Source organism: Daktulosphaira vitifoliae, unplaced genomic scaffold (genome assembly GCF_025091365.1).
Source record: "Daktulosphaira vitifoliae isolate Bord-2020 unplaced genomic scaffold, ASM2509136v1 Scaffold_5, whole genome shotgun sequence".
Taxonomy (NCBI): domain Eukaryota; kingdom Metazoa; phylum Arthropoda; class Insecta; order Hemiptera; family Phylloxeridae; genus Daktulosphaira; species Daktulosphaira vitifoliae.
The window spans coordinates 29,680,091-29,708,040 of NW_026099576.1; the positions used below are offsets into that span (position 1 = coordinate 29,680,091).

The 27,950-nt window shown below is 25.1% G+C and overlaps 4 protein-coding genes across 9 annotated transcripts in view; 2 read left to right on the forward strand and 2 right to left on the reverse strand.

Annotated features, from left to right (window-relative positions):
• LOC126908721 (uncharacterized) overlaps positions 1–2,855 on the reverse strand; it is a 91,387-nt gene extending 88,532 nt beyond the window's left edge. Inside the window, exons 1-2 of one of the 4 annotated variants that reach the window (XM_050691040.1) lie at positions 2,611–2,852; positions 2,423–2,521 (exon numbers count right to left, since the gene is read on the reverse strand). In XM_050691040.1, coding sequence (XP_050546997.1) covers positions 2,423–2,521; positions 2,611–2,734 — 223 coding nt within the window. In that variant the 5' untranslated portion in view covers positions 2,735–2,852. Of the gene's footprint in view, positions 1–2,422; positions 2,522–2,598 lie in introns of all 4 variants that reach the window. The other 3 variants (XM_050691037.1, XM_050691041.1, XM_050691038.1) reach the window with 3 other exon arrangements.
• A 5,678-nt stretch (positions 2,856–8,533) lies between these two features.
• On the forward strand, positions 8,534–9,773 carry LOC126907666 (uncharacterized). Its single transcript, XM_050689106.1, has 6 exons — positions 8,534–8,594; positions 8,663–8,891; positions 8,951–9,089; positions 9,163–9,239; positions 9,320–9,547; positions 9,618–9,773. Exons 2-6 carry the CDS (start codon positions 8,835–8,837, stop codon positions 9,711–9,713), a joined length of 597 nt encoding a protein of 198 aa, XP_050545063.1. The 5' UTR covers positions 8,534–8,594; positions 8,663–8,834; the 3' UTR covers positions 9,714–9,773.
• A 1,296-nt stretch (positions 9,774–11,069) lies between these two features.
• Positions 11,070–15,186, reverse strand: LOC126907296 (enhancer of split mgamma protein-like). The gene is made up of 4 exons (XM_050688465.1): positions 14,804–15,186; positions 12,694–12,783; positions 12,517–12,630; positions 11,070–12,121 (listed from the first exon to the last, which is right to left on the reverse strand). The coding sequence occupies exons 1-4, from the start codon at positions 14,852–14,854 to the stop codon at positions 11,672–11,674; spliced, it is 705 nt and encodes a 234-aa protein (XP_050544422.1). The 5' UTR covers positions 14,855–15,186; the 3' UTR covers positions 11,070–11,671.
• A 4,876-nt stretch (positions 15,187–20,062) lies between these two features.
• Positions 20,063–22,572, forward strand: LOC126907488 (uncharacterized). 3 transcript variants are annotated; one of them, XM_050688816.1, is made up of 2 exons: positions 20,063–20,180; positions 21,129–22,571. In XM_050688816.1, the coding sequence occupies exon 2, from the start codon at positions 21,163–21,165 to the stop codon at positions 21,871–21,873; it is 711 nt and encodes a 236-aa protein (XP_050544773.1). In that variant the 5' UTR covers positions 20,063–20,180; positions 21,129–21,162; the 3' UTR covers positions 21,874–22,571. The 3 variants fall into 3 exon arrangements, with proteins under 3 accessions (XP_050544773.1, XP_050544775.1, XP_050544774.1); XM_050688818.1 differs by lacking the exon at positions 20,063–20,180 and adding an exon at positions 20,181–20,283 and having other exon boundaries at positions 21,129–22,572; XM_050688817.1 differs by lacking the exon at positions 20,063–20,180 and adding an exon at positions 20,254–20,358 and having other exon boundaries at positions 21,129–22,572.
• The last annotated feature ends 5,378 nt before the right edge of the window (positions 22,573–27,950 follow it).

Below are 27,950 nucleotides of genomic sequence, written 5' to 3' on the forward strand. Positions count from 1 at the left end.
GAAACTATGAATTAAATTATGTTGTTAAAATTAATAAAACATCCAAAAAATAATTTATTTTTGAATTTATGCTTTATAGATTTATTATATATAAGGTATTTCTTTTAACACTAGCTATTCAATGGCTCTTAAAATAATATTTTTTTATGTGAATTTTTTTTGGCTTTTGTTATTTTCATTTGTTTCTAAATTTATCTGTGTTAAAGTATTTTTCATGTTTATACATTATGTCTTATAAGGGTATCAACTTTATTATTTATTAAACGGCAACATATGTAATAAACTAGATAATAAAATAGATAATTATGTAATTTAAAAAACAATCACCGATGACAACTTTTGGAATAGTATTTCAGATGTTAATAACAATTAAAAGTTATAACGGTTAGTGAGTAATGGGTAAAACTATAGTTGTCACAATTCATACTCTTCATCCTGCCCAGGCATAAAAATGTTAATAATATTTAAATATTGGTCCAAAAGTTGTTATCGACCAGTAATTTTCTTAATTAGATCATTTTCTATTTTATAAGTTAGTTGAATATGTATGTTTCTATTTAAAAAAATTAAGTTGACAACCTTATAAGACATAATGAATGAACATAAAAAATACTTTATAACAGATAAATGTAGAAATAAATGAAACAAAAAAAAATGTGAAAAATCATTATTTTAAGAAAAATTGAGTGGCTAGTGTTAAAAGAATAATCCTGTAAAGTGATTCACTTAACCATAAACCACTTAATTAACCAAAAAATAAAAATAATATTATTAATTTTTTTTTAATTCAATGTTTTTCTCAATTTTTCAATCATGAAATTTTTTTTATGTTCATTCCTTATACCTATTATAGGCATTAACTATAATTTCTTAAATGGTAACCTGTAATTAACTATAAATTTTAATAGATAATTATCTAATTAAATATGTAAATGGCTAGTCAATAACAACTTTTAGACCAGTAATTCAAAAATTATTAAAAATTTAAAGTAAAGTCTGAAGTTGAAGAGTGGGTGTTGCTATTTTCATAACTAAACATTTCTCGGCCGTACTCTTCCTCTCGCCAAGGATAAATATATCAATAATTTCTAAAATGCTGGTCCAGAAGCTGTTTTCGACTAGTCATTTACTTAATTAGATAATTGTATAATATATAAGCTAGTTAATTAGGGGTATTGTCATTTAAAAAATAATTGTTGACACCCTTATAAGGTATAAGGGATTACATAAAAAACTTTATGATTGTTAAATTGACAAATATTGAACTTAAAGTAACCAATAAGAACAATTTTAATATTATTTTTATTTTTCGAGTAATCAAAGTGGTTCAAGATAAGTAAAACATCTTTTATTATACTGTATACAAAAAATTTCCTTGAGATTGGATTTCACTGTCAAAATGATGATTACTTAATACCTCTACTTTTATTGGATTATTTACCTTTGTTTTGAAAGAATATATAATCTCAATTTCTTTCTTACTCATGCTAATAAAATAAACGTAATGCATAAAAAATAAAAAAATTGATTGATGAGCAATTTAAAAAGGAGATTAAAAAGCAACAGAATTGAGCACCTCGGATGGCATAATTCCCAAGTTCGGCCCTGAATAAAAAATGTGATCTAAATAAAGATTTTACTTTATTTTGTAAGTAGTTGAGTGAGTTGGGATAAACAAAATCAAGCATATTTTTTTAGTAAAAACATACATGTTTAACTAAGCTAGCTTAGTTAAATATGTATGTTGTAAATAAATGTATGTATGTTTAACTAGTTTAAAAAATAAAAATTGATCAAATTTAAGTTATTGACATTTTTTACCTAGACAAATAATATTTAATGATATATGTTTGAACGTCATTTACATTTATTAAAAATTAAATTTAGAGATGATCAAAAAAGAAAATAGTAAATTTTAATTTCTCAAATAAAAATTTCAAAGTAAAATTAATAATATTTTTAATATAGTTTTAATTTTACTTAATTAATTAGCCACAAGTGATCAATTTTTATTATAAAAATTTCAAAGTTTTCCGAAATTTCTCATAAATTTTTTAAGTAAATTTCTAGAAATTTTACAACACTAATTCTTGCTACTTTACTTAATTCACAATAATTTATTAAAAGATTAAAATAAACTTTAAATTGGAGAATTAATTGATTTTTAGCTAAAATTTACGATGATAAACATTGGTCTTCATTTATCAATGCATCAAGTCAATTTAAGATGAAACATGTTATATTCAAAATTATAATAATTATTTTGTGTATATTTATGAAAACATTACTTTTTTTCGTCAAAGTAATCTATTATTTTTCATAAATATGAAAACAAATTTTTAAATTTAAATGTTTCATTATAATATGAATTATATTTGTTTTAAATGATGATATGTTATTGGAAATTAAATTTGAAATTTACCTCTTACTGCATTTGGACATCCACAACAGTGCCCATGAATAATTGCCGAATCATCTTGACACCTCCATTTAGGACATGTCTTGCGTCTGCAATACCAAGCTGTAACACAGAATGGATTTTGTTAATCATTAAATGATCTAAACTTAGGAATATCCTAAGTTTAGAACATTTAATACCATTATATATACTATTTAAAAATGATAGTTGACGACCAGAGCTTGGCTGTACTTTTGAGATAATATCATATGTAGATTGGCAATAGGAACAACCAAAACAGAAAGCCACAAAAATAAATATTATTTTTGAATTCATGACGAGTAGTTTACAGTAAGGCGAATGAAGCAATTCTAAATTACTGCTGCTTTTTGTATAAGTATAAAAATCGTTTTTTCTTTTCTTTTTTTGTCTAATTATGGTCAGTAATAATTTACTAAATTAAAATTCTTAACGACACTTTAATGGTGTTTTGAGTAATTGAACTAATAATTATCAACTAATAGGTTCGTTGTACGTTCATCACTAAAAAATAGACGCAAAATTGGACTGTGACGTCAGATTTTTTGTAATTAAGGATTTTAAACATGTAAACATTGTAGTCTTAAGAATACTATAGAGTTAGGTGTAAAAATGCAAAATTGACAATAATATTTTAAACAATTATCAATACTTAAATTTTGTAAGAGTATTATAAAAAGAAAAATTAATTTAGAACATAAATGAATAAATTAAATATATTATCATATTTGAATTATTATGACCAACATAAAGAAGTATTGCATAGAAATAAATGAAATATCAGTTGTTTACATAAACCTTTAAGTACAACATTAAAAAATACATTTTATAGTTCAACATATTTTTTTAAAAGTCTAGCCTAATAAAATTAAGGCGACAACGTTGTTGCTGAGACATGTTGGTTAATATGCTACGATCAAGTCTAGATAAAATTAGGTTTAAAAAACCGATCTAACAAGGTGAGGTTCCCATATAAACTAAATGAGTAACAAATAATTTAACAAAGACTCAGTGACATTCGTAATCATGATCAAATTTCAAATACTGTTTCACATTAGTCAATATCATAACTCAAATTCACATTCAGTTACGCATGTAAAACTAACGTGTTCATATGACAATCTGTGGAAATAAAATCCAATAATAATGTATTTATGCGAAGATGTCTAAACATAATAAATTTAGAACTCTTAAAGTGACTAATGAAGAAGATAAAACATTACAATTAATATAACTATCACAAAATATAACTATACAACATACATAATAATATCCTACAAAATAAATCAAATTGTAAACATCTTATAATTATTAAACCAAGTTCAATAATATCATTTGTAAAACTACAGCAAGAATCATATTAATTTAGGAATCCTAAGTAACCCAAATTAGAATTAATTAATCAAAATTTTTAAATCTAATTATGTTATCAAGGTCCTTTGTAGAAGAAAAAAAAATCTTATAGTGTATTTTTTTTTAATTAGTACTGTTAATAAGATAGACCAAGTGTATTATGAACTCTTTTGAACATCTATTTTTCTAAAATTATCAAGTAGAACTTAAAATATATACAATGTATTTGATGTAATAACACATCCAAAATATACTCGTTCAATAATATTACATATCATAAAAATGAACAAGAATGCTCCTTTGAGGTTTTGTGGTTAAAAATGAAGTTTTAGAAGTTAGATTTGATTTATGAGAAAATGACTGACACCTGTTGCACCTCGTCGGTCTCGTGTGTATAATCATTAATTGTGGGTAATCACAGTATCTTAAGTCTAGAGAATATTATAATTCAATCGAAAGAATCAATATGTCTTGAGGTCAATGCGGTTTTCTGTTTGGTCATCGTCACTCTATTGAAACATTGGGTGTTGTGTACCGATTATATAAAATATAAAGCTGTAGAGAAGAATTTTTATCTATATGTGCGTTACAGTTATTACAATAATTATTATTGTAATAACTGTAATAAAATTGGAATAGTATTATACTATTCATACAGAACCGCTCTTCTGAATGAACAGCTTATTTCATTCATAACTACATGATATTCATTTGGTCACCTATCCACAGATCCTCAAAGTTACTTTTCTCTTTCTATTGGAAAAAATCATTGCATTCTTATTTGCAAGAGAGAGAGAGATACAAAATTTACTCTTTTCACTTCTGTGGTTATCACCAATAAAATGACAAATGCAACCACTAACCTTCACGCATGATACTAATTTTAGTAAGGTGGTAATAAATAATAGATCAACCACTATAGGTACTATGTTATTACTTATTATATTAATAAAATGTGATTGATATTTTTTTTATATTCGTGTCTATTATTTTTTTACGATAACAAATGATATAAAAAAAACTACAATATTAAATAAAAAATCATTGTTAAAATGTTTTATTATATCATTATAATTAAACTTTTTAATATATCAATAACATAGCTACAAAATTAATTTCTATTAAGTTTTAATAAGTCATATAACTAACTAAACGTGTACTATTAAATATTAAAAGAACATAAATTACATTAATTTAATCAAAATTAAATGCGGTGCAGTTTCTGGACTTTAACAATTTTTTTAATTCATATTTATTATACTGCGGAAACTAAGTTAGAGGGTACATCGATTTATCTGCATCTTGAAAATAAGGTCATAAGGAATTATTCTAGGGGGGAATAACGATTGATGTTTTTTCCAAACCATTTTAAATTAAATAAAGGGTTATGTTAATCACGTAGTTATTTTTGACGAAGAATATTTATCACTTAATTTCCTTTAGTATGAATGCTGTAGTAAAAGTTTTGATTTTATTTAATTATTAAATTCATTCTTATGCGTCCATTATTATTTTTTCTACAAAATTAAGCCAAATAATTAAAGAAAAATAATGTGTAATTATATATACAAAAAGATTAATTAATGATCATGATTTTCTTAGAAACTATTGAGAATTTAAAATTTTTTTAAAGTGAAAAAATAGTTGGTTATAATGACTTAAAGTTCAATAATTTATTTTGTTATAAAATAAACAGAAACGGAAAACATTTGTTATAAAATTAAAATAAAATATTCAGAGTATCCCATTAGGTTTAACATCATTAATAACTTTTGATTCTATAAAAAATTTCGTGGCACTTAAAAAAAATTTTTAATTTTTATTTTGAGAAATTATTCATAAAAATTGTTGATATATTGATAAAAATGTTAGGATAAGTATTTATTTAATATAAGCATTTATTATGTAGAATGGATATATAATCCAAGTGGAGTGTACGTACAAGTATAAAGCTGTGCCCACCCGCATTTTAGTTATATTCTTAATATCTTAATTTCAATACTACTTGCTACTCATATTGGTAACTGACTTTTTTATGAAACATTGTCAAGACTAACAAAATTAATAACCCCTTCAAAGTTTATCAAATATGCATTTTGGATTTACACTTGGTTATTAATATTATATATGGAAATTAAAGTTTAGTAGAATATTGATCTAATCAATAAATTTGACGATTTAATTTGTAAATACTCATATGATTACTTAATTTAAACTATTACGCATAATAAAAGTTGTTTTAATGACTGTTGGGATGAATATTTATAACTCTTGGTTATAAAATTAAAATTACTTAAGCATTGATAATAAAATAATTTATCCAACTAAGGATATACTATTTAGAGTTGTACATATCATTTTTTAAACATTTTTATTGAATGTGTTAAATCCTGTATAATAATTTGATTTTAAAATATACTATTTAAAATAAACACAGATTTTATGTTTTTTTGTAATTTAAATGATTTTTATGTGAAATAAATATATTATTAATAATCATATATTAGGTGAAAAGAAAATGAATAAATTATTATCTGTCTATCTGCGCAACATACTTTTATTTTTATAAAGTTAAAATTACTATTTTTCATTTCTTTTAATAAATTTTAACATCATAGATGTCATTAACAATACACATCTAATATAATCCAAAATTTATTAAATTTTTTTTCAATTTAATTTGTACCTTGTATTCAATTTTTGATAAAAAACTATAATATCAGAGTTGAATCAGTTAAATTCTCTATTATCATATTATTATACTATTATAAATCGACACAAAACTCCTATTAGTATACTTTTTATTGAAAATTTTCCTTAATTTATTTCGACTGAAACTTGAAAAAAAAATGTGTCTCTTCAAAGTTTTGGGATACGTTGTTAATTTGCTAGGCTATGTAGATTTCTTGTTCTTTTTACTATAACTTTTAAAATTTATTAAATAAATAATTTTTAAATTTCTTTAAAATATTATTTTTTCCGTAGATTTCATGAAACTTATTTAGTTAGGTCATTTGTCATTAAGCTCCGAAATTTATTTATGAAAAAAATATGTATGATAGTAAAATTTCGTTGAATCATGAGATTGCGTTTATAAACAACAGTCTCTATTATAAAATACATTGTTCCTTGTAAAATAATTTAGTTTTGTTATTTTATAGTAGGCTATGAGAGATATTAGAAAAATATAATTGCAGTCGCACAAGCATTGAAATTCTAAACGTTTTATATATGTTAAGCAACAGACATTTGTTAGAACTTATAAATGTTATATAATTATTAATTTTTTTTAAAATTTATTCCTTTATTCCTTTAACTAGATTTTATGTATTTTTTATATTATTTAGAACATTTAGAGATAAACCCATGTCTTTAGTTTTATGTGGACGTTTCATCTTCGAGACATTAGTTACATTTCTGAGGATGAACATGCAACAAATTTAAAACGTCAACATAAAACAGAAGACCTGGATATATCAATAACAAAATATTAATATGCTTAATAATTCACAAGCTTTGAAATACAAAAAAACTGTAAATATTTATCATAAAAGATAATGACAAATTACGCTATTGGATGCTGCAGTTCAAACTGTTACATAATACTATTAATGCTCTTTTAGCTATTTTAAGAAGTCCTCAGAAATTTATTTTAAATATAATTCTTTAGTATCTGATTTAATTATAAAATTTGTAAATGGCTTTTGTTCATTATATGGTCATAATTTTATTAGTTATAATGTTCATTTCTTAATTCATGTGCTTATGTTTGTATCATTGCATGGTCCCCTTGACAATTTTACTTCTTTTAGTATGAAAATTATTTACAATACTTAAAAAAATCTCTTAAACCTGAAAATACGTTTATTAATAACAATAAATTTATATTCGAATACAAGAAAAGTAACAATTATTAAACATTCAATTACGTTTATCTTGAGATTTTCCTATTTTATGTAATAAAATTAATGATCAGTCTTCTTTCCCCTTTTTATATATCTCCGATAAATTATTTAGAAAATGCATTACAATATGTTGAAAAAGAAAAATATAACTATCTTCTATGTCACGATAATTTATTTATTACTATACAATATACTACAAAATCTACTGACAAACAACTTAAGTTTATAGTAAAAAAATTCTAAATTTTGTAGAATTTCGTAATATCATCATTTACAGTTGAAATTTACTTAGTTAATACTGATAAATTGAGTAATAATTTGCATTATAACCAATTAATTGATTCTAAATTAAAATGTTTTTTATGGGAGTATCAAATTGTAATGCAATTTTATCTTCATTGTGTCATCAAATATTGTAACTTTTTACTTCCATAAAATTAAGAATTATATTAGTATTTGCATATTTCATTTTTTGTTTTGTTTTCATACATTTATAAATAAAAATTAAAAAGTAAATAAAATATTACTTTTTTTAATGAATGTGATATTTTATTATTTTTGCATGTATTCTTTTATGAAATAAATAACGTTCTACTTGCACTTCTACTTTACACAGTTGGAATTTATATATTACTAATGCCATTTTTTTTTTGAAGTCTATGACATAAAACATAAATTTTTTCTTTCATTTATTTGTTTACTAATACTTACATTTTAAATATTTTAATATAGGTACTCATTTAAATATTTAAAATTGTAAAATTTGTATAATTTTAAGTTTAAATTTTTATTATATACCAATAAAATTTATTTTTAATAAGGTTTTTCGCAATATAATTTATAATATTTCAAAGAGAAAAAAAAATGTATATTAAAACAATTGTTTTAATAAGATGACAGTATTTTTACAGATTCTACGTTAATCACAAATAAAAATAAATAGTTGTTATTAAATATTTTTTTTTAGGTTTAAAAATATCTTTAGAACAACTGGTATGCCACAGAGAAGTTCATCATCTACTATCATAAAATTTCTTTTAGAATACTTCTGGATTTCGATTGAAATAAAATACTACACAATTAATTCATATATATTCAAGAGGTTATTATAATTTCATTTTTTAATAAATAAAATCGTCATGCATTTGAAGTGCAATATTATAATTTTGGCATTTTTTATGTTTACTGAAATTTCGGTTAGTAATTTACTTATTTTAGTGCTTAAATTTTATATTATATTCATAAATTTTTTTAGAGTCTAGGTGTTAGCTGGTCTCAAGTCAATGAACTTCATGATATATTCAAGAATCATAGTAGTAATATGATTAATTTACTTGAAAATTTTATAAGTGAAAATATTAAATATGGTGTTATATTTGAATTGGATTTAAGCAGTAATAAGTTAAACTAAAATTATTTGCCTACAAACGTTTAATAGTTATTATATTAGAGGATATTATTTTACAGAAAATTTAGGGCAACAAGCTGAAGATATTTTAAAATGTTTATCATATAATTCTGTTATAAGAGTTGAAGACGAAACAGTAAGTTTATTTTCTAAAATTTTCTAAATTATTTTCACTGAAATATTTACAAATAATTCATGTAATTAATAAAAAAATAGGTTCCCAGATTATCAAATGAAATAGTAGATAAGTACATTGAAATATTTAAAGGCTGTGAAACAAATAAAAAAGGTTATTTTAAGAAGACTGTACTGAATTTCATTAAAAATCTAAACAAAAATATTTTAGTGGACGAATTAAACGTATCTTTTAATTCAAGCAAAAAATACGTATTCTATAGACAAATAAAACTAATGCTTGGGCCTAAAATGTCTGATGCTCGAGAGGTATTTCATTTAAATTTAGTCGAGTCATAATGTAAACATTAATACTTATATCGATGATTATGTGTTTTAGCCGAGATCAATTAACATTTTAGATGTCATGATTGCACTGTTTCATACATTTAGTATTATTCAAAATGATTCAGTCTTTGCAATGAACCTCTATTAAAAACGTATTGATTAATTTTAATGTTACTCATTTAATAAAACATTATGCCTACTTTACGTGTTTTATTGTTCAGTAAGAAAGCGGCCTTTTATTGTTATAATTATTTGTAAAAATTGACATTTTATCTGACTTTTTGAACACATTGTATAAAAATTATTCACATTTTAAATGTTCAAAAGTCATGAAGTTAGAACATTGTGGAATACTCTGTATATTTATGTATTTTTTTCTTGGCGATAAACAGTATAGTTCGCTCATCATCCTTTAACGGTCAATGTGGAGACGGTTGACTGAAGACACGTAGTTTAAATGTAATATTGTTATCTTCGCATACAAACACGACTTGTGGTTACAAGGTGTTATAATTTTTGTGAAACCATCTCGTGGCTATGTAATTTATCCGTACGTGGTTTCAATCAACCGTGACTAGACGTGTGTCACACTAGCTCCGCAAGATGTACACTATGTAAACGATATAGTCTACAATAAGTGCGATAAAGAGTAGTTATACACACTATAATTTATATAACCACAATATTAACAGGGCTTTCTCATAATTTATACTTAACAAATCAATTATTAAAATACATTATTTTATAGAAGTTTTTAAAATCAAAGCAACAATTAGAAATGGTTTGCATTTTACAATATATGATAGAAATACAACATTAAATACACGTGTTTAACCGTATTTGAGGAATAATTGTTTTAAATAATTTCTCTTTATTTGTTTTTCTGGTTTAATGTCAAGAAAATTTTGTTGGGAAAAATATACTAAAACATGAGCGTTAATATTTCATAATTTTTTTTATCGATTTTGACAAGATTAATTTGGCTCTTACTTCTACAATAAATTTAAAGTTAAATTGATAAATGCTAGAAATGAAAATATCAATAAACAAATTACGTTTAAAAAAATTGTTTTTATATTCCATAGTTTATTTTCAAGTAGTTTTATAATTATGTCTAATGATACAGTTATTAATAAAAAAAATATTCTACACTTAAATTTAAAAAAAACCAGCTAATATCTATGATATGATTATAAAAAAAAAAAATAGTTGTCTTAAATTTTAGTACGAAAAAATATTTAGTGCAACTATTTAATGAAAAGGTATTCTCATGTTTGAGTCATAATTAAAACTTCTTAAAACTTGTATCATGTTAAGACAATAATAAAATGTAAAATAATGTATAAGGTTATTTTGAAGTTTTTGTAGTATCGGAGGAATTTTATTACAAAAAAAAATATTGTAAAACAAGTATTAGATGAGAATTGAGATCATCATTAAAGCATTAACAGCAAGAAAGTCATATTTAATTTACAACATATTAAACTTAAAATAAAATTCAAGATTCATTAAAACATTTATTTACAAACAAAAATCTATGACATTAACGAGAAGTACAGAAAACAATATGTTATATATAAAAATTCTCGTATGGAAATATCAATGATACAATAGTAACTGGGCCAAATCTGAGGGAGTACTGGGAGCACGAGCTTTGGGTGACACAATGCCAGATAATAATCGAGCATTATAAATTATAATATAGCTGGAGAAATTTTTTTTTTGCTCATTTAAAAAAATATAAATAGTTTCACAGAAACAAATTGTTTGACGAGCAAAATAAAATTGTCATTGGGGGTGGTAGAATTGAGTATCCCCAGGTGGCATAATTCCTGAATACGGAGCAGTAAACAATAAAAATTGATATATTTGTGTATAAGTATTTAGTTAAATTATAGTTTTTACACAATTAATTTTAAACAAGATTTTATATAGACTAAAATATAATATAAATATATAAATACTTCTAAACTTAACATGTAAAGTTCAATAATTATGTAAAAAAATATAAAATTCAAATTATGAAATCCATTTTGTTGAATTTTAGTAATTATACATAAATTGTTACAAAGCTCAACAATTATAACACTATCATACATCTATTGATTACCATGGTCGCCACATCGGATCTTGTTGCATAGCTTGCTGTATGTCATGAGGAGCAAATGGTCGAGTGGGTTTTGGTCTGATCACCATATGACTACGGTTTGAAGATGTTAAGGCGACTGGCTTAGGTGACAAAGTATCCGAAAGTGGAGATAGATTGGCCATTCTAGAGAGAGGTTGTAGAAGAGGTGGTGGTGTTAAACCCGGTGAAGTGTCTCGTCTAATGGGTCTTTCAGTAGTATTATTTATTGTGGTTGAAGATGGGGGAGCAATAGCGGGAAGCCCCGTGACAGGAGATTTTTCAACTAACGTCGGGGGTATCTGAGATTCCAATGCTCTGGAAACGGATTTAGCCAAATATTCGACTAATCTACGACCAACTACTGAGTCTAATCCGGGAAGCGACAGCAAAAAACTACATGCTTCACTTGCACAATGACTGAATCCTTCCTGCAAAAATAATTTCTTATAATTAATTATATGGTTTTGTTTTCATTAAATTGGTTTTTTTTTTTTTTTTTTGCATAACTGGCATAATTTATAGTTTGAGTAATAAAAACATTTCCTTAAGCAAAAACTTATTGCGGAATGTGGCAAGAATAATTAACTTCATTTTTATGTTTTAAAAGAAATTTTATAGCGATTGATGAACATCAAAAATGGGCATTACAATGTGATTTAAAACGCATTACATAAAAATTTATGACTAAAGATATTAAATAATGCAAAATGTTAAAATATTACAATTAAAAAAAAAATTTTACAGCAATTTCAAATGACCAACTACAAAAATAGCCTAAATACCTTCATATACGAGGATGTTATACTAAATAATGATTATTAACCTGAAATTTGTATGCTTCTTCGATAGGATCTCTTTTAGTTATCTTTTGTAAGTGTTTAACGGTAAATTCCAAAATATCTGCTTTTTCTAGTTTATCAACATTTTCGCCTTCAGCCTGAATAGTAATTAATAAATAAGCAAATGTAATTTTTATAGTTTAAGTAAAACTTTTATTAACCTCTAAAGCCGTAAACATCAAGTCTTTTAATTCATCTAAGCATCTGTTGATTCGTGCACGACGTTTTCGCTCCAGTAATGGTTTAGTTACCTGATAAAAAATAAAACATTAATTAAAATAAAAAAATAATTGCAATAAGATTATTTTATTTTGTATTTAAATATTAAATGCACTTGGAATTAATTAACTGTTTCACAAATACAATTTTAATTTAACAGATCAAAAACAAAAAATCATAATGTATGTTTCTATATTCTGCATTATTTAATTTTAGCTTCGATGCGAAGTTAAGAAGGTATTCATTTTACTATGACGTGTTTTTTTTTTTATCTATTGCCACTTTTTATCAGCTTTTACCAAACCGATTTCTTTCAACGATACGTCTAAAGATCATAATCGTATCTAGTCGATGACATTACCTTCAAAAATTAAAAAAACTTCACTCGTTCCCCATAAATGGAGGAAATCTCCAAAAAAATTACAAATTTAATAATTACTAGTTTTTTAAGTATTTTTAATTTTTTATACTTAAAACTGCCATAACTTTTTTAAAAATAATCAAATCAATACAATTTTTTTATTTTTATAGATACAAGAGGTATTTTTACTTTCATTTTGTATATTTTTTTATAAATCTGACCCTTTATCTGCCCACAAAGAGGGATTTAAAATGACATTTTTTTTACAAAAAATTAACTTTTTCAATTTAGATTTTCTAACTTAACTTTTTTATTTATATTCTTCTTTTATGCCATATACTATTTTTTTTAATCAGACTATTACCCTTTATACAGGGGTGTTTCAAAACTTCATATAGAAAAATTAACTTTTAAAAGTGTTCCGGAAATACTGACACTTTTATATATATCTTAAATTAAAGCTTATGTAATATAATTTATTATGGTAAAAGAAAATTTTCGGAATTTAGTTTGTTTTTATGGTAAAAACTAACATCAAAGTTAATAAAAAAAATAAGATGATTGTAAAAAAATTCTTTTTTATATTTTTAATTTTATAATGCTATAACTTTTTGAAAAATATATGGATCGATACAATTTTTTTTATAATAAATACTATTTCTTTACCTATTTCATTCGATTTACTTTTTTTTAAATCGGACCATTTCCCTTTATATATTAATATATTATAAATATATATAAATTCATACATTACATTTATAAATCATAAAACTTGTAATCAGGATATAAATGAGGAAATAGTAGATCATGTAATTTTTGTAATAATCCACCAATTTTTTAAAATTCAATATTATCTAAAGATTTGCATCGAATCATTTTTTATGATAGTGATTTTAATTACTGTTAGATATCACTATACTTAACCCAACTATGCTACTTCCCCACTGTGCTGGGTTTTTTTATTTTAACCAATGTGGATTATCTTAGATAAACTTAATTTCATTTTATTTATTTTTCATTTGTAAAATTGTTTGACATGTTTATTGAATACTAATCGAATAATTTATAATTTGAATATAAATGTATATAGAAGTTTAAATATGAACAACTTATGTTAAAATGGCTAACTGTTTAATGAATAGATATTTTTGGGTACCCACAAGTATTAAAAAAATGGTTTTAACTTTGTATTATTGAATAATATACACTTAATTTTGAAATTAATGAATAAACTATTCAGACGCTGTTTAAACCTTTTAGACATTTTGAAAAGAATAATGTATTAAATGACTAATTTCTTGTACAATTAGTTTAATTAATGCAGCAAGTATAGTTTAATTGAATATTGCTTTATATATATTTTAACAGGTTTTTTTAAAAAAAACCTACCTATACTATATTAAAATTGTCTTTTTTTCATTAAAAATATTAATTTTACACGAAAGTTAACAATCTGGATAAATTATATTTCAATTACCATAAAAATATACCTTAATTTTTTATAATTCTTAAATAAAGTCTGTGATTTTCTCTACATTTTATCAATCTCATAACAAAATAAAAATATTTGTAAATGTTTAAACAAAAAATTAGTATTAATGACCCCGATTATAATGACTTGCCTTAATAAAAATAAACATTTAAATTAATTTTTAGAATTAGGAGTTTATAAGATAAACTATTTGTCTCACCTTTCTATACTGAACAGTCCTTGATATTGGCGATGGCGTTGAAGAAAACATTGTATCGATTCACTCAGATAAATTAATATAAGTATGAAACAATTATCCAAAAAATGTTATATATTTCCACGTGAGACCGAGACTATAGTTTAAATGAAATATTGTAAACGTACACCGAGTTCGGTTGTTGACGGTAACGGACTGCCGGAGAGAGTGACTATACAACGGTGCTTGTTGCATTGCTTGTTCCCTCCACCAACACCCAGTGACCATGAGGCCTTATGTGTCGATGCATCCCCCGAAAATTATGTGAAGGAAGGCGCCTTCTGCGAGTCCACCCTTTGCTCGAGAACTCTGTTCCCACGGGTGTCTCCCTCGATCGTAACGCGCGTGTCTGCAGTATGACGGAACGCGATTGCTCTCCTGTGTTTATAAATAATTTATACATGTATATTTTGAAAGTATGTAGTTATAAAATGGAATACTTGCTCGGGATCACTTTTCGATGGTAAAAAATGTTTTATTGTTGCGCGCACGTTTTGCGCAAAACCCATTTGCATTGTTGTTCTATTATCATTGATATTTTAGCGACAATTGTTTATGACTTAGAGCAGTTCTGGAAAAAAATACGGTACATTAAAAACTCAATAATTTTTCCACTCCAAAAAGATTTCAAGACCATCCGATTGCTACAGCCATTCACTGATGACGAACGACAATATCATAACATAATTTTTTATTTAAAATTGTAAACTCTGCTATAATTGCGGATACGTAAATAACACACTTCGTAACAACGATTATAATTTATGCGTCGTAACCTTGTTTGAAATCCAATTAAAATGTAATACGTTACAAATAAAACAGTAGTTATAATAGTTAGAGCTTAAATCATTCTTTAAATCTTACATATAATACGAATTGGTTGAAATCAACGTATTTATTTAATAACTTATAGCTGGTACAACAAAGTTGCAAGAAAAACTAAGAGGCAAAATTTAATCAGTCTCGTACATTTTCAAATTATAATAATATTTACTCTCCTGTGTATTACCAATAATAACCTACTAATCATCAGTTATTACGTGCCCTCTGATGAATATCATTTGATTCTCAACAAGTTTCCTGCAGGAAGTACCGTGAAACGCCTGATTACAATTTGAAATAGTATTATTTTTGAGACGCCATCCCAGGAAACATGGAGTAAAACACATATTTTTGATTAATCGTACATGGTATTTATGTTTTACATTTCATATTACACCAACAGTAAAACATCCTACTACGAAAATTCATTAAATACGATATTTTGAATTTTTTTAATACATTCTATACTTTAGCTTTACGGACTTGTAAATGTTTCTGAATATTGAATAAAATAAATATTTGAATATTTCTAAATATTTCAAAACAACAATACTTGTATTATTATAATTATTTTAATACTAATTTTCAGAAAATTTGACAGTGTATTAATATAAAATACATTCCTTCTAAAAACCTCTACCTTTATTCTCCTTTATACAAATTAAAAATTAAACCCGAGTACCGAATCTATCTATTTTTTTACAGTAGCTATCACCTTTGGCTAAACAAAAAACTTACTGCAGTATTGTTAGACCCGTGGGAGAAAAGTCGTTCCGGATAGCATTATGCGACTTTAAGAAATAAAAACCATACATTATATACACCTTCCTAAGAACACATTTAAGTAGACCGACTAGACTACAATTGGATCGGAGGACACGGTCAAATAGGCGCACATTATAGTCCGGTAGCGTACCGTTGTGTCATTCCGTGGGGTGTTGCTGCAGTCGCTATAAGACATGATAACACAGCAGCAGCCTTAAACACACCGCCGTCACAAATCGCTCATTCATTGTCATCCGGTCGCCTCAAATGGGAGTCGTGGCCGATTAGATACCAAGAGAATAAATAGGACTCGCGTGCGCACGGGCAAGTGAGCTCGCGCGACGATCAAGACGGTGGGAAAAATCAAAGATAATGTGCGACACGCACAAGATATATACATTATATTATTGTTATACAATATTATTGTACTTTTATTGTGTTGTTGTCGTGTCGGCGGCGACGGCGTCCGTTGTTATGCCCAGATATAAGATGTGGTGAATGAATAAGAACGATAGAGAGAGAGAGATAGAAGAACCGACGAATAAAAAATACACATCTCGAGACGGCAAAGTAGAAGAAATAAAGAAAAAATAAGAATCAAACACTTGTGATACGAAACGGACTTCTCAGGAAGCGTGGGAACGATTGCGGTGGTGGCCTAAAGTCTGTAGCAATAATATACACAGGCATACATTCATAGCGAGTCTGTGGGCCGTCTGTCGAGATTGCTATTGCCTTGCCGCTCTCGCACGCGTATGAAATAATTACTTGTGTATACATATTCGTTTACACATTATTACTATACGAAAAAACCTAAATTTACTTATAGTGAAAGAAGTGGAGAAGACACTGCGAGTTTCATCATTATATTAATGATTCAAAATTACTTTTAATCAAAACAGTCAAGTTAAACTGTCCATTATTAAATTTGACATCCGAAATTCCAATTTATTATTATACTTAATTTGGGATTCGAAATCAAATAATTTTACTAGACAATTAAACTAACAATAATAATAGCTCAATTTTAAATTTGATAAATAATTTAGTTAAAAATGAAACAAAAATTAGCATTTAATGTTATAAAATTATTACTTAAAATTTTATGAATTCTACAAACGAATTTTTTTTATTTTACTGCCCAAAATCGAAATTTTAATCTCAATCTTTTGAGATAAGACTTCAAGTTTTATCATTAGTTCAATTTTTACATAAAATTTCTAATTATAACATTGAAGTTATACTTTTCTATTTTATATAATTATTTATCGAATCACTGGCACATAATACACTAATAATCTATTACATTTCAAATTACAACAAATAATAATAAAACAGATCAATATAAAATAATAATATTTGTCATCTATAAGTCCAAATCAAGTCAATAGTTTTTTGGGGTATGTTTCCACAATATGGTTCATGGTCTGTTCCACATCTCCACAGTCACATGTTTCACTATTGGTGAGGATGTTGGTAGCCTACCCACCTGCATATGCTATTGTACACGCTTAAGTCCTAACAAACGGAAGCAGACACATTAGAATGAGGAATACCACCACATAGACGCGTATACCCAGCAAATAAAGCGCATATATATATTTTTTTTTCTATTTGCATGGTTGTTTAAATTTATAGACGTAATGACCAAATTTTTATTTTTTCCAAAATAAAAAAATAATTCAAATTTTTAGTTTAGTTGTTAAATCATTTTTCGCGAATACAATCTTGTAATGTATTTAAAGCACACTATTTAAATATATTAAATGTAAATACGATAATATTTCAATTTTTTTTTTTATTTTGAGCAAATTTAAAGTTTCTTAAAGAAAATTATGAGTATACTTTTTTTTGTACATATTTACACCGTAGTTTACAGTTTTCAAAAACTTAAAAATCTGCTTTATAATTATAAGAAATAGATGAAAGTTAACAATAAGTATAAGGTCTGAATCAGGTGCATATTTATGGATGATCCATGAGGTCTAGACTCCCTGATTTTTTAAAATTATACTATATTTATGAAGATAAAAACACCACTAGAGTTCTTCAAGGATCACGGGAATGACAAGTCAGTCAGTAGTAATAGAAACACATGCCATTAATCATATGACATTTTTTTGGGACTAGTGGGTATGGAAAAACTTTCTTTTGTTTTCTTGTAAACAGTAAAAAGTTCTCCATACTAAGTGAGAGAGACTTGTAAACAGGGTAGTATAATGAAAAATAAGTTGACACTTTGGAATCTCTATGACACCGGACGTGTGGTAGAGTATTTAGTTTTCTATAATACCGACTTTACTATAGGACCTACTTCGGCATCTTGTGAGGAGATGATTGTGACAATTGAGACAATTGTGGGACACTTTCTGATGAATCATCAATTAGTTCAAGATAGATAAATCTTATTTCAATATTGAGTACAGGAGTTAACTGGAATATCTTATTAACTAAGCACATAAAACTTTGAAGAAAACTTGATTTTTATCATTAAAATACTTATAGGGTGTACAAAATGGACCATAATGTCTAAGTTCATAAACGGCGTCTATTTCCATATTTCTAATAACTAAAATTAAACTAAAAATGATGAGCCTATACTTAATACTATTAAGTATAGAGGAAATCATTTGCATTTGAAAGTCATTACTCCCGAATTGAAATCTTAGCTTCATGCCTAGACAAAATTAAGGCCATATTATAGTAAATAAAATTTAAAAAATTCTATGAAAAAGTACAATAAATACTATTTTGTGCTTTCTATAGTTATTTTTTCTTTAAGAGACCAGTTCGTGCACTAAATATGATAATATTTTATTATTAAATATGTAAACGCGTATGGTAGAACACATTTAAATAAAACAATGCAAATAGCTACTAAATTTTGAGTGCTAATTCTTTTTAATGAAATGTTAATAGCGGAATTTACAAATAAGAAGATATGAAAATATTTAGTTACTTTAATGATTGAGTAATTTATAATTATAAATATGAATATTTTTCGATGGCATTCATTTTAATAATAACCAATTGAATTTATTTGTCACATTAATTGATAAATTATTATGTTAGGATTTGTATTGATTAAATTTTAAAACTAGAATTTTTACTCGCATTTTATTTTATAAACTTGAAAAATAAAAAATAATTAGTAACTGTAATTATATTTTGTTGATAGTTAAATAATTTATTATTATTGCATTAATCGTAATAATTTAAAAAGTATTTCATTCGAAAAATAATAAGTCATCAGTAGATTGTAACATTTATTTTATTGTAAAATTGAATACTCATAATATTATACATTTGCTAATTTTTAAATAATTAATAAAATACTTTTTCATCTTAATTATTGTCAAACCAATCAAAACATTTTTTTTTTTTTGATTATTATTTATCAATAAAATTTAAAATTTCATATTTTCATTGAAATTATCTCAAATTTCTAAATCTAGATACAACTTTAGAGAAAATTATAAAAACTTTATTTAATATATTTGGTTAATTTATCATAAGTAATAAATCATAAAAAAAATGAGGACACATAAATCTTTTAAATTAACCACTTGGGTCAATAAATTGTACTTTATATGTTGTATTTTTTACGAAAAAAATAATTATTTATCAGACAGTATATTTACTTTTGAATAATTGTATTTTTCTTTTATGAAAACGAACGAAATTATTAAGGATAATATCATAAAATATAAATATATTAATACAATTAATTGTAATACAAAAAATAATTTACGTTGTGAGTATTAATTAAGATTATATGTATTCATATGATTTAGTTTTTAGATTTTTTTAATTAAATATTTTTTTGTATTATATAATGCGTTTTATAGAAGTTTCTGGTAAATATTTTAGCTTTAATGCGGAAATCCATTAAAAATGTTAATTTTACTATTATTTATTTATGCTAACAACATGTAAGTTGACTCGTATACTAAGTTATTTTCTCTAACCGTGTGTTTGGTGATTATTTTCGAAAATATTTATTTTAAAGAACTTTAAAAAAAAAAAGATAATTATCATTCTAATTTATATCATGATGCTTAATATTAATTATTTAGAACATTTTTGGATCCTTAATATTTTAATTTTATGTATATTTTTTAAGGGACTACATATTCTAGATTTAATTTTTGCTGTCCCAGGGGTAACAATTTATTGAATTAAATAGCTCATATAACTTGATTAAATTATCTGACTACCTGTATACTACGGTCAAAATAGAAAACTATTAGTTTTTAATATTTACAAAAAATAATTAATAGACTAAAAATAATTATATACTAGAGTATAAACATAAATTAAATATCGTTAAAATAAATACGAACTAATATTTTATATTTCAAATAATATTTCATTTATATAGATAAACTTAATCAGATCCTATTTATAAATTATCGAGAAAATTATTTCTAGATTATAGGTGATACATGAATATATTGTAGCATCAGATAATTTTTTTAAAAACAAAATTTACGAAAAAGAACATCTGCCTTTAGATAAACATCTTAAATAAAAATTTTCATTTATCATTTAGATAAAATTAATTTTTTGTAATAGTTATAACAAATATTCGATCAATTTACACAAACTTCCAATTGAAAATTTCATTTTATTTGTATTTCTCATTTAAATTCTAAGGTTTAAAAACACAAGCGTCAATTTTTATTTATTTTTTTTTTTTTAGACAAAAACTTTTCAATCAAAATAGTGTCTAGGAAATGTGCATCATGGAATTTAAATTATATGCTTTTGTTATGTTAACTGTATATATTCAAAATTCGTGGACAATTGTTAATGAACCTTCTTATTGGAACTATATAAAAAATGAAATATACACAGACAATAATAAATCAATAACTTTAGAAGAAGCCTGTCATGCCGATGACTCTAGTGCTGCTTTAAAAATTTATTTTACAACGCAGAAAAGAGTGTTTAAGAATTTGTTTGTATTAATATTTTACTGTACATTAGTTGCTTTTAAAGATGAAAAAAATTCCCAAAACAAAGTATTTGACATGATAAAAACATCGTTTAATCAAATTCATTCATTTATGATAAAAAAACGCATTGGTACTGTTGAATTAGAAGATTTGGAATCAATTATTACAGGTATTGATAAAAAAATAACTAAAAGTAAACGAAATATTTTGGAGATTTTTATAAGTATAGTTCAAGTTGTTAAAAATGAACTTGGCGAAAAAACCAAGATTTCCTATGAGTCAAGAAAAGAAATAAATTCGTATGAAGAAATCATTAGACAAAAATACAATTGGAATTTGTACAGATCAGTAATACCCGAAAGCGTAAAAACTTCTTGTTACCTCAATAAAAATGTATCGTATAATGAACTACTTAACGTAGCGGATAACATTTATAATAGTATAAAAAAAGAATACAATTTAATTCATCACCCGTCTTCCAACCCTTAATATTCCTCCATCTGACCTTATTTCATCCCTTAAGAAGACGATATTTCAAGAATGGCAAAAATATCGGTCTTCTCCTTTCACTCTCATCGCAGCTTGACACAAATCAATTTCACCAACTATTCCTAATCACACTTTCTTCCATAAACTTCCACTCTCACGGTTTCATATATTATCCTTTTCTCGGCTAAGACTTGGTCATAATCGCCTTCCTTTTCACGCGTACAAAATGTCCCTTAACAATCCTCCCAATTCTTTCCCAAACATGATGATGAAGTTCTCTGCGATTTTTTATTAATATAATTTTTGACTGCTGTGCTTTTGAAAGAAATCGTTCTATTTTATTTAATTATTTGTCTCATCATAATATCTCTCATATTAATTGTTACACTATTCTTAACTCAACTTCTCTCGATGTAATTTCTTTAGTTATTTCTTTCATTCATTCAGCTGGTTTTTTAATTTAACTATTTTTACTGTAATTTTATTGTAATTTCGTTGATATAAGATCAATTGTACTTTTTTTTTCTCTTTTTAATTAATTGTTAAGCTATAGTAATACTTTGTATTGAAAGCTAATAAAAAAAAAGAATATAACCTTTGATAATTAAAACTATATTTTTGAAGGCAATAAATTTCAGATTTTGGCCTTTTATTTACTATTGTAAAGTTCATAAAATAAAAAATATGCATGTCATTTATTTTTATATTATCGTAGCAATATAACTATTTTATAATCATAATTTTCTTAAGTATATATAATTTAATCATTTAATACTAAAATGTATGTTATAATAAAAATCCTCATATCTACTTTATAAATGAATAAAAATTGAATTTCATAAAATGCAATATTATTATTAATTATTTTCGGTATTTTTACTGATTAATAAAAGAATAAATATTTAATTATAATAGCAGCTTTATTAGATAGATTGACATAATCAGACACGTATTAAGGGATCCATAGGGTTTGCCCATTACCCGAAATTTTCATAATTACATTATACTTTTCAGACTTAACTCGATAAATATAGTTGGGTTAACACACAAGTCTGAACATAAAAAAGTAATTTCATTTTTGAAAATTAAGCAATTGTTAAACAAAATATTATCGTGGTAATCGGTGCAACTAGAATCAAAAAATATTATGGTGTTTAAATTTATTTTTCTCCATACCCAAATATAAATTACATGATTTCCAAAAACTGTAAAATACAATTATTATTAAATATCATTATAATACGTTTAGTAAAGCTAATAACAAAAAATTTCTATAAAAACTAAAAATTAATTTTTAATAATTATAAAATTATTTAGCTCAATAAATTTTAACAATCAATACTTGGAGATTTATGTTTTTAGTAACTTGGTAATAGGTTATAATTATAATTAAATATCATATATAATAAAACATTGAAAGTGGTCGACTTGTCTTAGTGAGTAGAAACGAATGTTTCGGCGCATGAGGTTCCATTTATTTCAAGCCAATGGGGATAGTTTTTTAGACACTATTTTATGTGTGAACAGCACAATTATTGTGATACACACACATATTTACATAAATAGTCAATACATAAATGTTAAGTGCATACTTTTTAAAATATTACTATCGACCCTTTTTAAATTTTACTCATTTTAATAATTAAATGTTGACTATATTTTTGTTATGACGATGTGAAGTAATACTTATTGTGTAAAAAACTTATCCTTAATTAAATCTTAACCGACCTTATCCTACAGGAATCTGTGATCTACCCGTAAGAACGGGTTGTAGGGCCTCGGGTATAGGCTGCAGCCACCCCAGTTAGACGAAGCTTAGTAATTTCTATAATACAGTTAATTTACATGTAAAATAAGTTTAATGAGGATAATGATTTTATTTAGAGATATGTGAAACTTATAGTAATAGTAATAAATTAGAAACGTGTAAAATTTCAATAAATATTCCTTTTCACGCGACTTAAAAGTTTTTGTTCTGCTACAATATTGACACCGAAATATATTCAACTTCGAAGTTGTGCCAATTTTGTGAATTTCATTATGAAATATAAACGAATGCGACTCATCTGTTGATAATGTGACTCGGCAGTACCCACTAGATAATAAACTCGAGTTATATAATGGGCAATGGTTCAAAGGTGAAATTAGGTTAATCGACGACAATAGAAAACTGACGAATTCGCTGTGCCATGTAGCTGATGTGTCACGTGTATCGATTCTGCCTGTTGTCGGGTACTTGAGCTACCAAACCGCGTAAACAACGGACCGACGGAATATTGAATGGCGCACGCCAGTGAATGTGTGTGGGAATTTCGGGCATTTTCCGGCACGGGCGGCGTGCGCGCCTGCCTTCTGTCGGACGCTGCGCCACGATCGTTGACCCTCTTTTGGCTTGGAGGGCGCGAGGCAGTAGGGGACACGTCGGAATTTAACGACGTCCGTGGGAACGTGCGGCGGTCGTTTCCCGTGTAAAACAATTAGTCGGCGCACGCAGAGAAACAAAACAACAATAATATTATTATCGTCATTATGTATATACTTTATACAGTCTCTACGACCAGTGGCATTTGTCGAGGGCAACGTGCGATTCCGGCAATTGACCGATACGCGCGAGCCGCCAACGTCTGGTCACTGGCAGGTGGAATACATTTTGTACGATATTTTCTGATAAATGATAACCGAGAAAGCAACGGAAAGAGTGGGTTGACACATTTTCTTAGATCATACACGATAACATATCATACTATGATTTTGTCACAAAAACGGTCATTTACAAACAGCGGTACCGAAAGTATAAAGACCACTTGACATAGCCTTGAAACTTTATTGACGATTTAATAGATACCGTAGTGTAAATTAAAAAATTATTAAAAGAGTACGAGTAAAAATCTAACACCAAGACTAGAATTGTATTAATATAAAGTATTATATAGCACAGATTATTATTACAGTTATATTGTACTATTGTGTTTTAGTATATGGTATTATATGTAATACGATCAATTGGTGGGCACAGAGAAATTCTGAACTGCTAAGTCTTTCATGTCTAATGTATTATAAAGCAAAAATGTGATGCATATTTCCAAAATCAAAAAAAAAAAAAATGGAATATGTTTAGCTGTAGCAAGATAACTTATTGCTGAATCATCACAAAAGTAATATTAAATCATATCTAATGTTAGTTTTAATTTATTGCTAATCGATGTCTCTATACATTTGATAATTGGCAGATATACGGTTTACACAGTAAATTTAATTGTGACTTTTTTTAGACGGTCAATAATATTGTATTTATATTTTAAAACAGATGGCCATACTATAAAATTCTGTTAATTTGCAGTACAACGTCATGTTCTTTTCTTATGAATCAATATTAAAATAAATTTAAACACAATAAACTAATAAATATTATACATTTTCTTTTAATATTTGATTACCATTCTGTTATAAATTATATGAAATGTTATTTTTGAATTTTATAACGTTTCAATGTAATTTTTGTTTAATCTCTTTATATATTTTTGAACATTCTACGTCAAATAAATCTTTAGAATAAAATAAAAATACATAATTTAAAGATACTTTATTAATTTTCAGTTCATATATGAACTATTTTACTATACTTTAAAAATAGCTTAGCTCTTCGCAATAGATTAATAAATTATAAAAACCATTTAAAATCATTTTACAGGTTAAATTAATTTGTTATAATGCTTTAAAATAAAAAAAAACTGTAATAAATTACTCCTTTGACTCATAATGTTAATTTTAAAAATAAAGATGAAAAATATAATTTTTAATCATTATTAATATCTTATTCTAAACTCACTTTATGTAAAAATAAAACACATTCAATACATATATTTTTATTTATCAAGAGTTGGAATCAAATCATTGAACGCCAATCAAGTGCACCATTATTATAATAATATTATCAGAGCGCTTACTACTTAAAACCACTAAAACTTTTTCAAAAATTTACTACTTGTTTAATATTGTAAGTAATAGAATTGTACCAATAAATATTAAAAAAAGTATTTGTAAAATTTCTGTTACAAAATTAAATATTTAATGATGATTTTTTTGAGTGTTACAATTCATTTTAAGATTATCACATGTATATGATTTATTAACGAAAATTAATAAAATAAAAAAAAGGTACCTCATATTAACATAAAAATTTAAAAAGGTTAAAAATGACTAAAAATAGGTTACTACCTAAATAAAGTCCATCATTATCATAAATATAAAAAAAAAAAAATAATAACTTGAATATGAAATATTTATAAATTATTACAAATATATGCATATTGTTTTACTTCTCCATCAAAAAAAAAAAAAAAACAATTATTTTGAACGATTTCCTTGGTAGAATAACAAGTATTTATAATAAATTGTAAAAAAAATTATTAATATTTTTAAATATCATTATTTTATATAAATAAAAATGGAGTATTATCTATATATATTGTTATCATTTATTATTTAATTAGATGATTGTATAATTAATTTCGATTTTATCACTTTACCAGTGTCAATGATTTATATTTAATTAAAATTCTATCACAGTTAATATGATAATTTAAATTTAAAATACTAAAAAAGCATCTGTGCAAATTATTAGTGGATAAGTTGTTTACTTTTGGGAAATTATTTAATGTCGAGACTCAATAATAAATTTTTAAGTTCTAACTGTCGATTTATTAATATTAGACATTACAGAGTACGTTTAACCGATACGACATGAGACCTTTATTTTGTATTATCAGTTTATTAACTATTTGCGATGAACTTTCGTTGGCATTACAGATATTTGATTTCAACTGGGATATTGTAAAACATGAAATTTATCCTACCAATGGAGGGGAACTCACGGTGGAACAACTTTGTGATAATGATGATAAATACAGAGCATTTTACTATTACATCGCAGTGTATGAAAGAATTATAAAACAAATGTTTTTGCTCTCCTATTATGGCACATTAATAGTTTTTAATGACCAAGGAAAAAATCACGAACAAAAAGTTTTTAAAATGATAAATAAAGCGTTTAAAAGAACTAATAAGTTTATAAACAACATTTTTAGCAGTCCATTCGATTTTGAAATTTTGAATTTTATTATTGAGGAAGTCTCCAAAGATGTAAATAAAGAAGGTATTCTAAAAATTTTTAATTGTATAGCACGAATTGTAAAATGTGAATTTAATGACCCAGAAGAGACTATTAATTCGTATACTCAATATTCGTTTGATGAAATTATAAAAAGAGAATATAAATGGAATTATTACAGATCAGCTATGCCTTCAAATGTTTTGATGTTTTATGAACCAGTTAAAGAGTTAGCACCAAGTATACTATTAAGTACTATGATAACAATATATGATAGAATAGTAATCGAATACGGTGAAGAATATTGGAAAACCCCATAAGAATATCATTAAAAATTCTTAATACATTTTATGTTTTTCGTTGCCATATTTTGCCTAAAATATCTACATTTTTTTTTTTGTTTTGTACGTAATACTTACAATATGATATAAATAATTAAAAGTACATTATAGAATATACTATTCTATTTTTAATACAAAATAAATAAAGAATATAGAGTCAAATGTATATGATTTATGTTAATTATTAAAATATTTTAGAAAATGTACATGTTAATGTAATAATAAAACTCAGCATAAAATTGTTTAGTAACTGTATAAAATATATGTAGTAATTAAAACAATCGATCAATAAAGAGATAACAGTAATTTTTGTGACACTTCATGCATATGCAGGTAACTTTGATTTCATATAAATAGCATTTAAAATTTCATTAAGCTGTTTTGTATAATCTATTAATGACTACTAGCTATACTAATACTTGCACTTCTGAAAAATACAATTCATACACAGATATCCATGGATATATCCATAACACTCAAAATTAAAAGTTATAACAAGGATCAATTATTTTCTAGAACACAATTTAAAAACAACACATACTTACATTAACCAAAAAATTGATAAGGTTTAGAGTTAAGTATTTTGAGTACATAATTTAAATAGGAACGAAAAAAAATTAAGTGGT

Excerpts from the sequence above, each read along its gene's own strand:
- LOC126907666 (XM_050689106.1), top strand. The coding sequence starts at position 8,835 with ATGCATTTGAAGTGCAATATTATAATTTTGGCATTTTTTATGTTTACT. Across the intron at positions 9,240-9,319 it reads TAAGAGTTGAAGACGAAACA|GTTCCCAGATTATCAAATGA; the intron begins GTAAGTTTATTT and ends ATAAAAAAATAG. Across the intron at positions 9,548-9,617 it reads AAATGTCTGATGCTCGAGAG|CCGAGATCAATTAACATTTT; the intron begins GTATTTCATTTA and ends TATGTGTTTTAG.
- LOC126907296 (XM_050688465.1), bottom strand. The coding sequence starts at position 14,854 with ATGTTTTCTTCAACGCCATCGCCAATATCAAGGACTGTTCAGTATAGA. Across the intron at positions 12,784-14,803 it reads GGACTGTTCAGTATAGAAAG|GTAACTAAACCATTACTGGA; the intron begins GTGAGACAAATA and ends ATTTTTTATCAG. Across the intron at positions 12,631-12,693 it reads TGATGTTTACGGCTTTAGAG|GCTGAAGGCGAAAATGTTGA; the intron begins GTTAATAAAAGT and ends ATTACTATTCAG.
- LOC126907488 (XM_050688816.1), top strand. The coding sequence starts at position 21,163 with ATGTGCATCATGGAATTTAAATTATATGCTTTTGTTATGTTAACTGTA.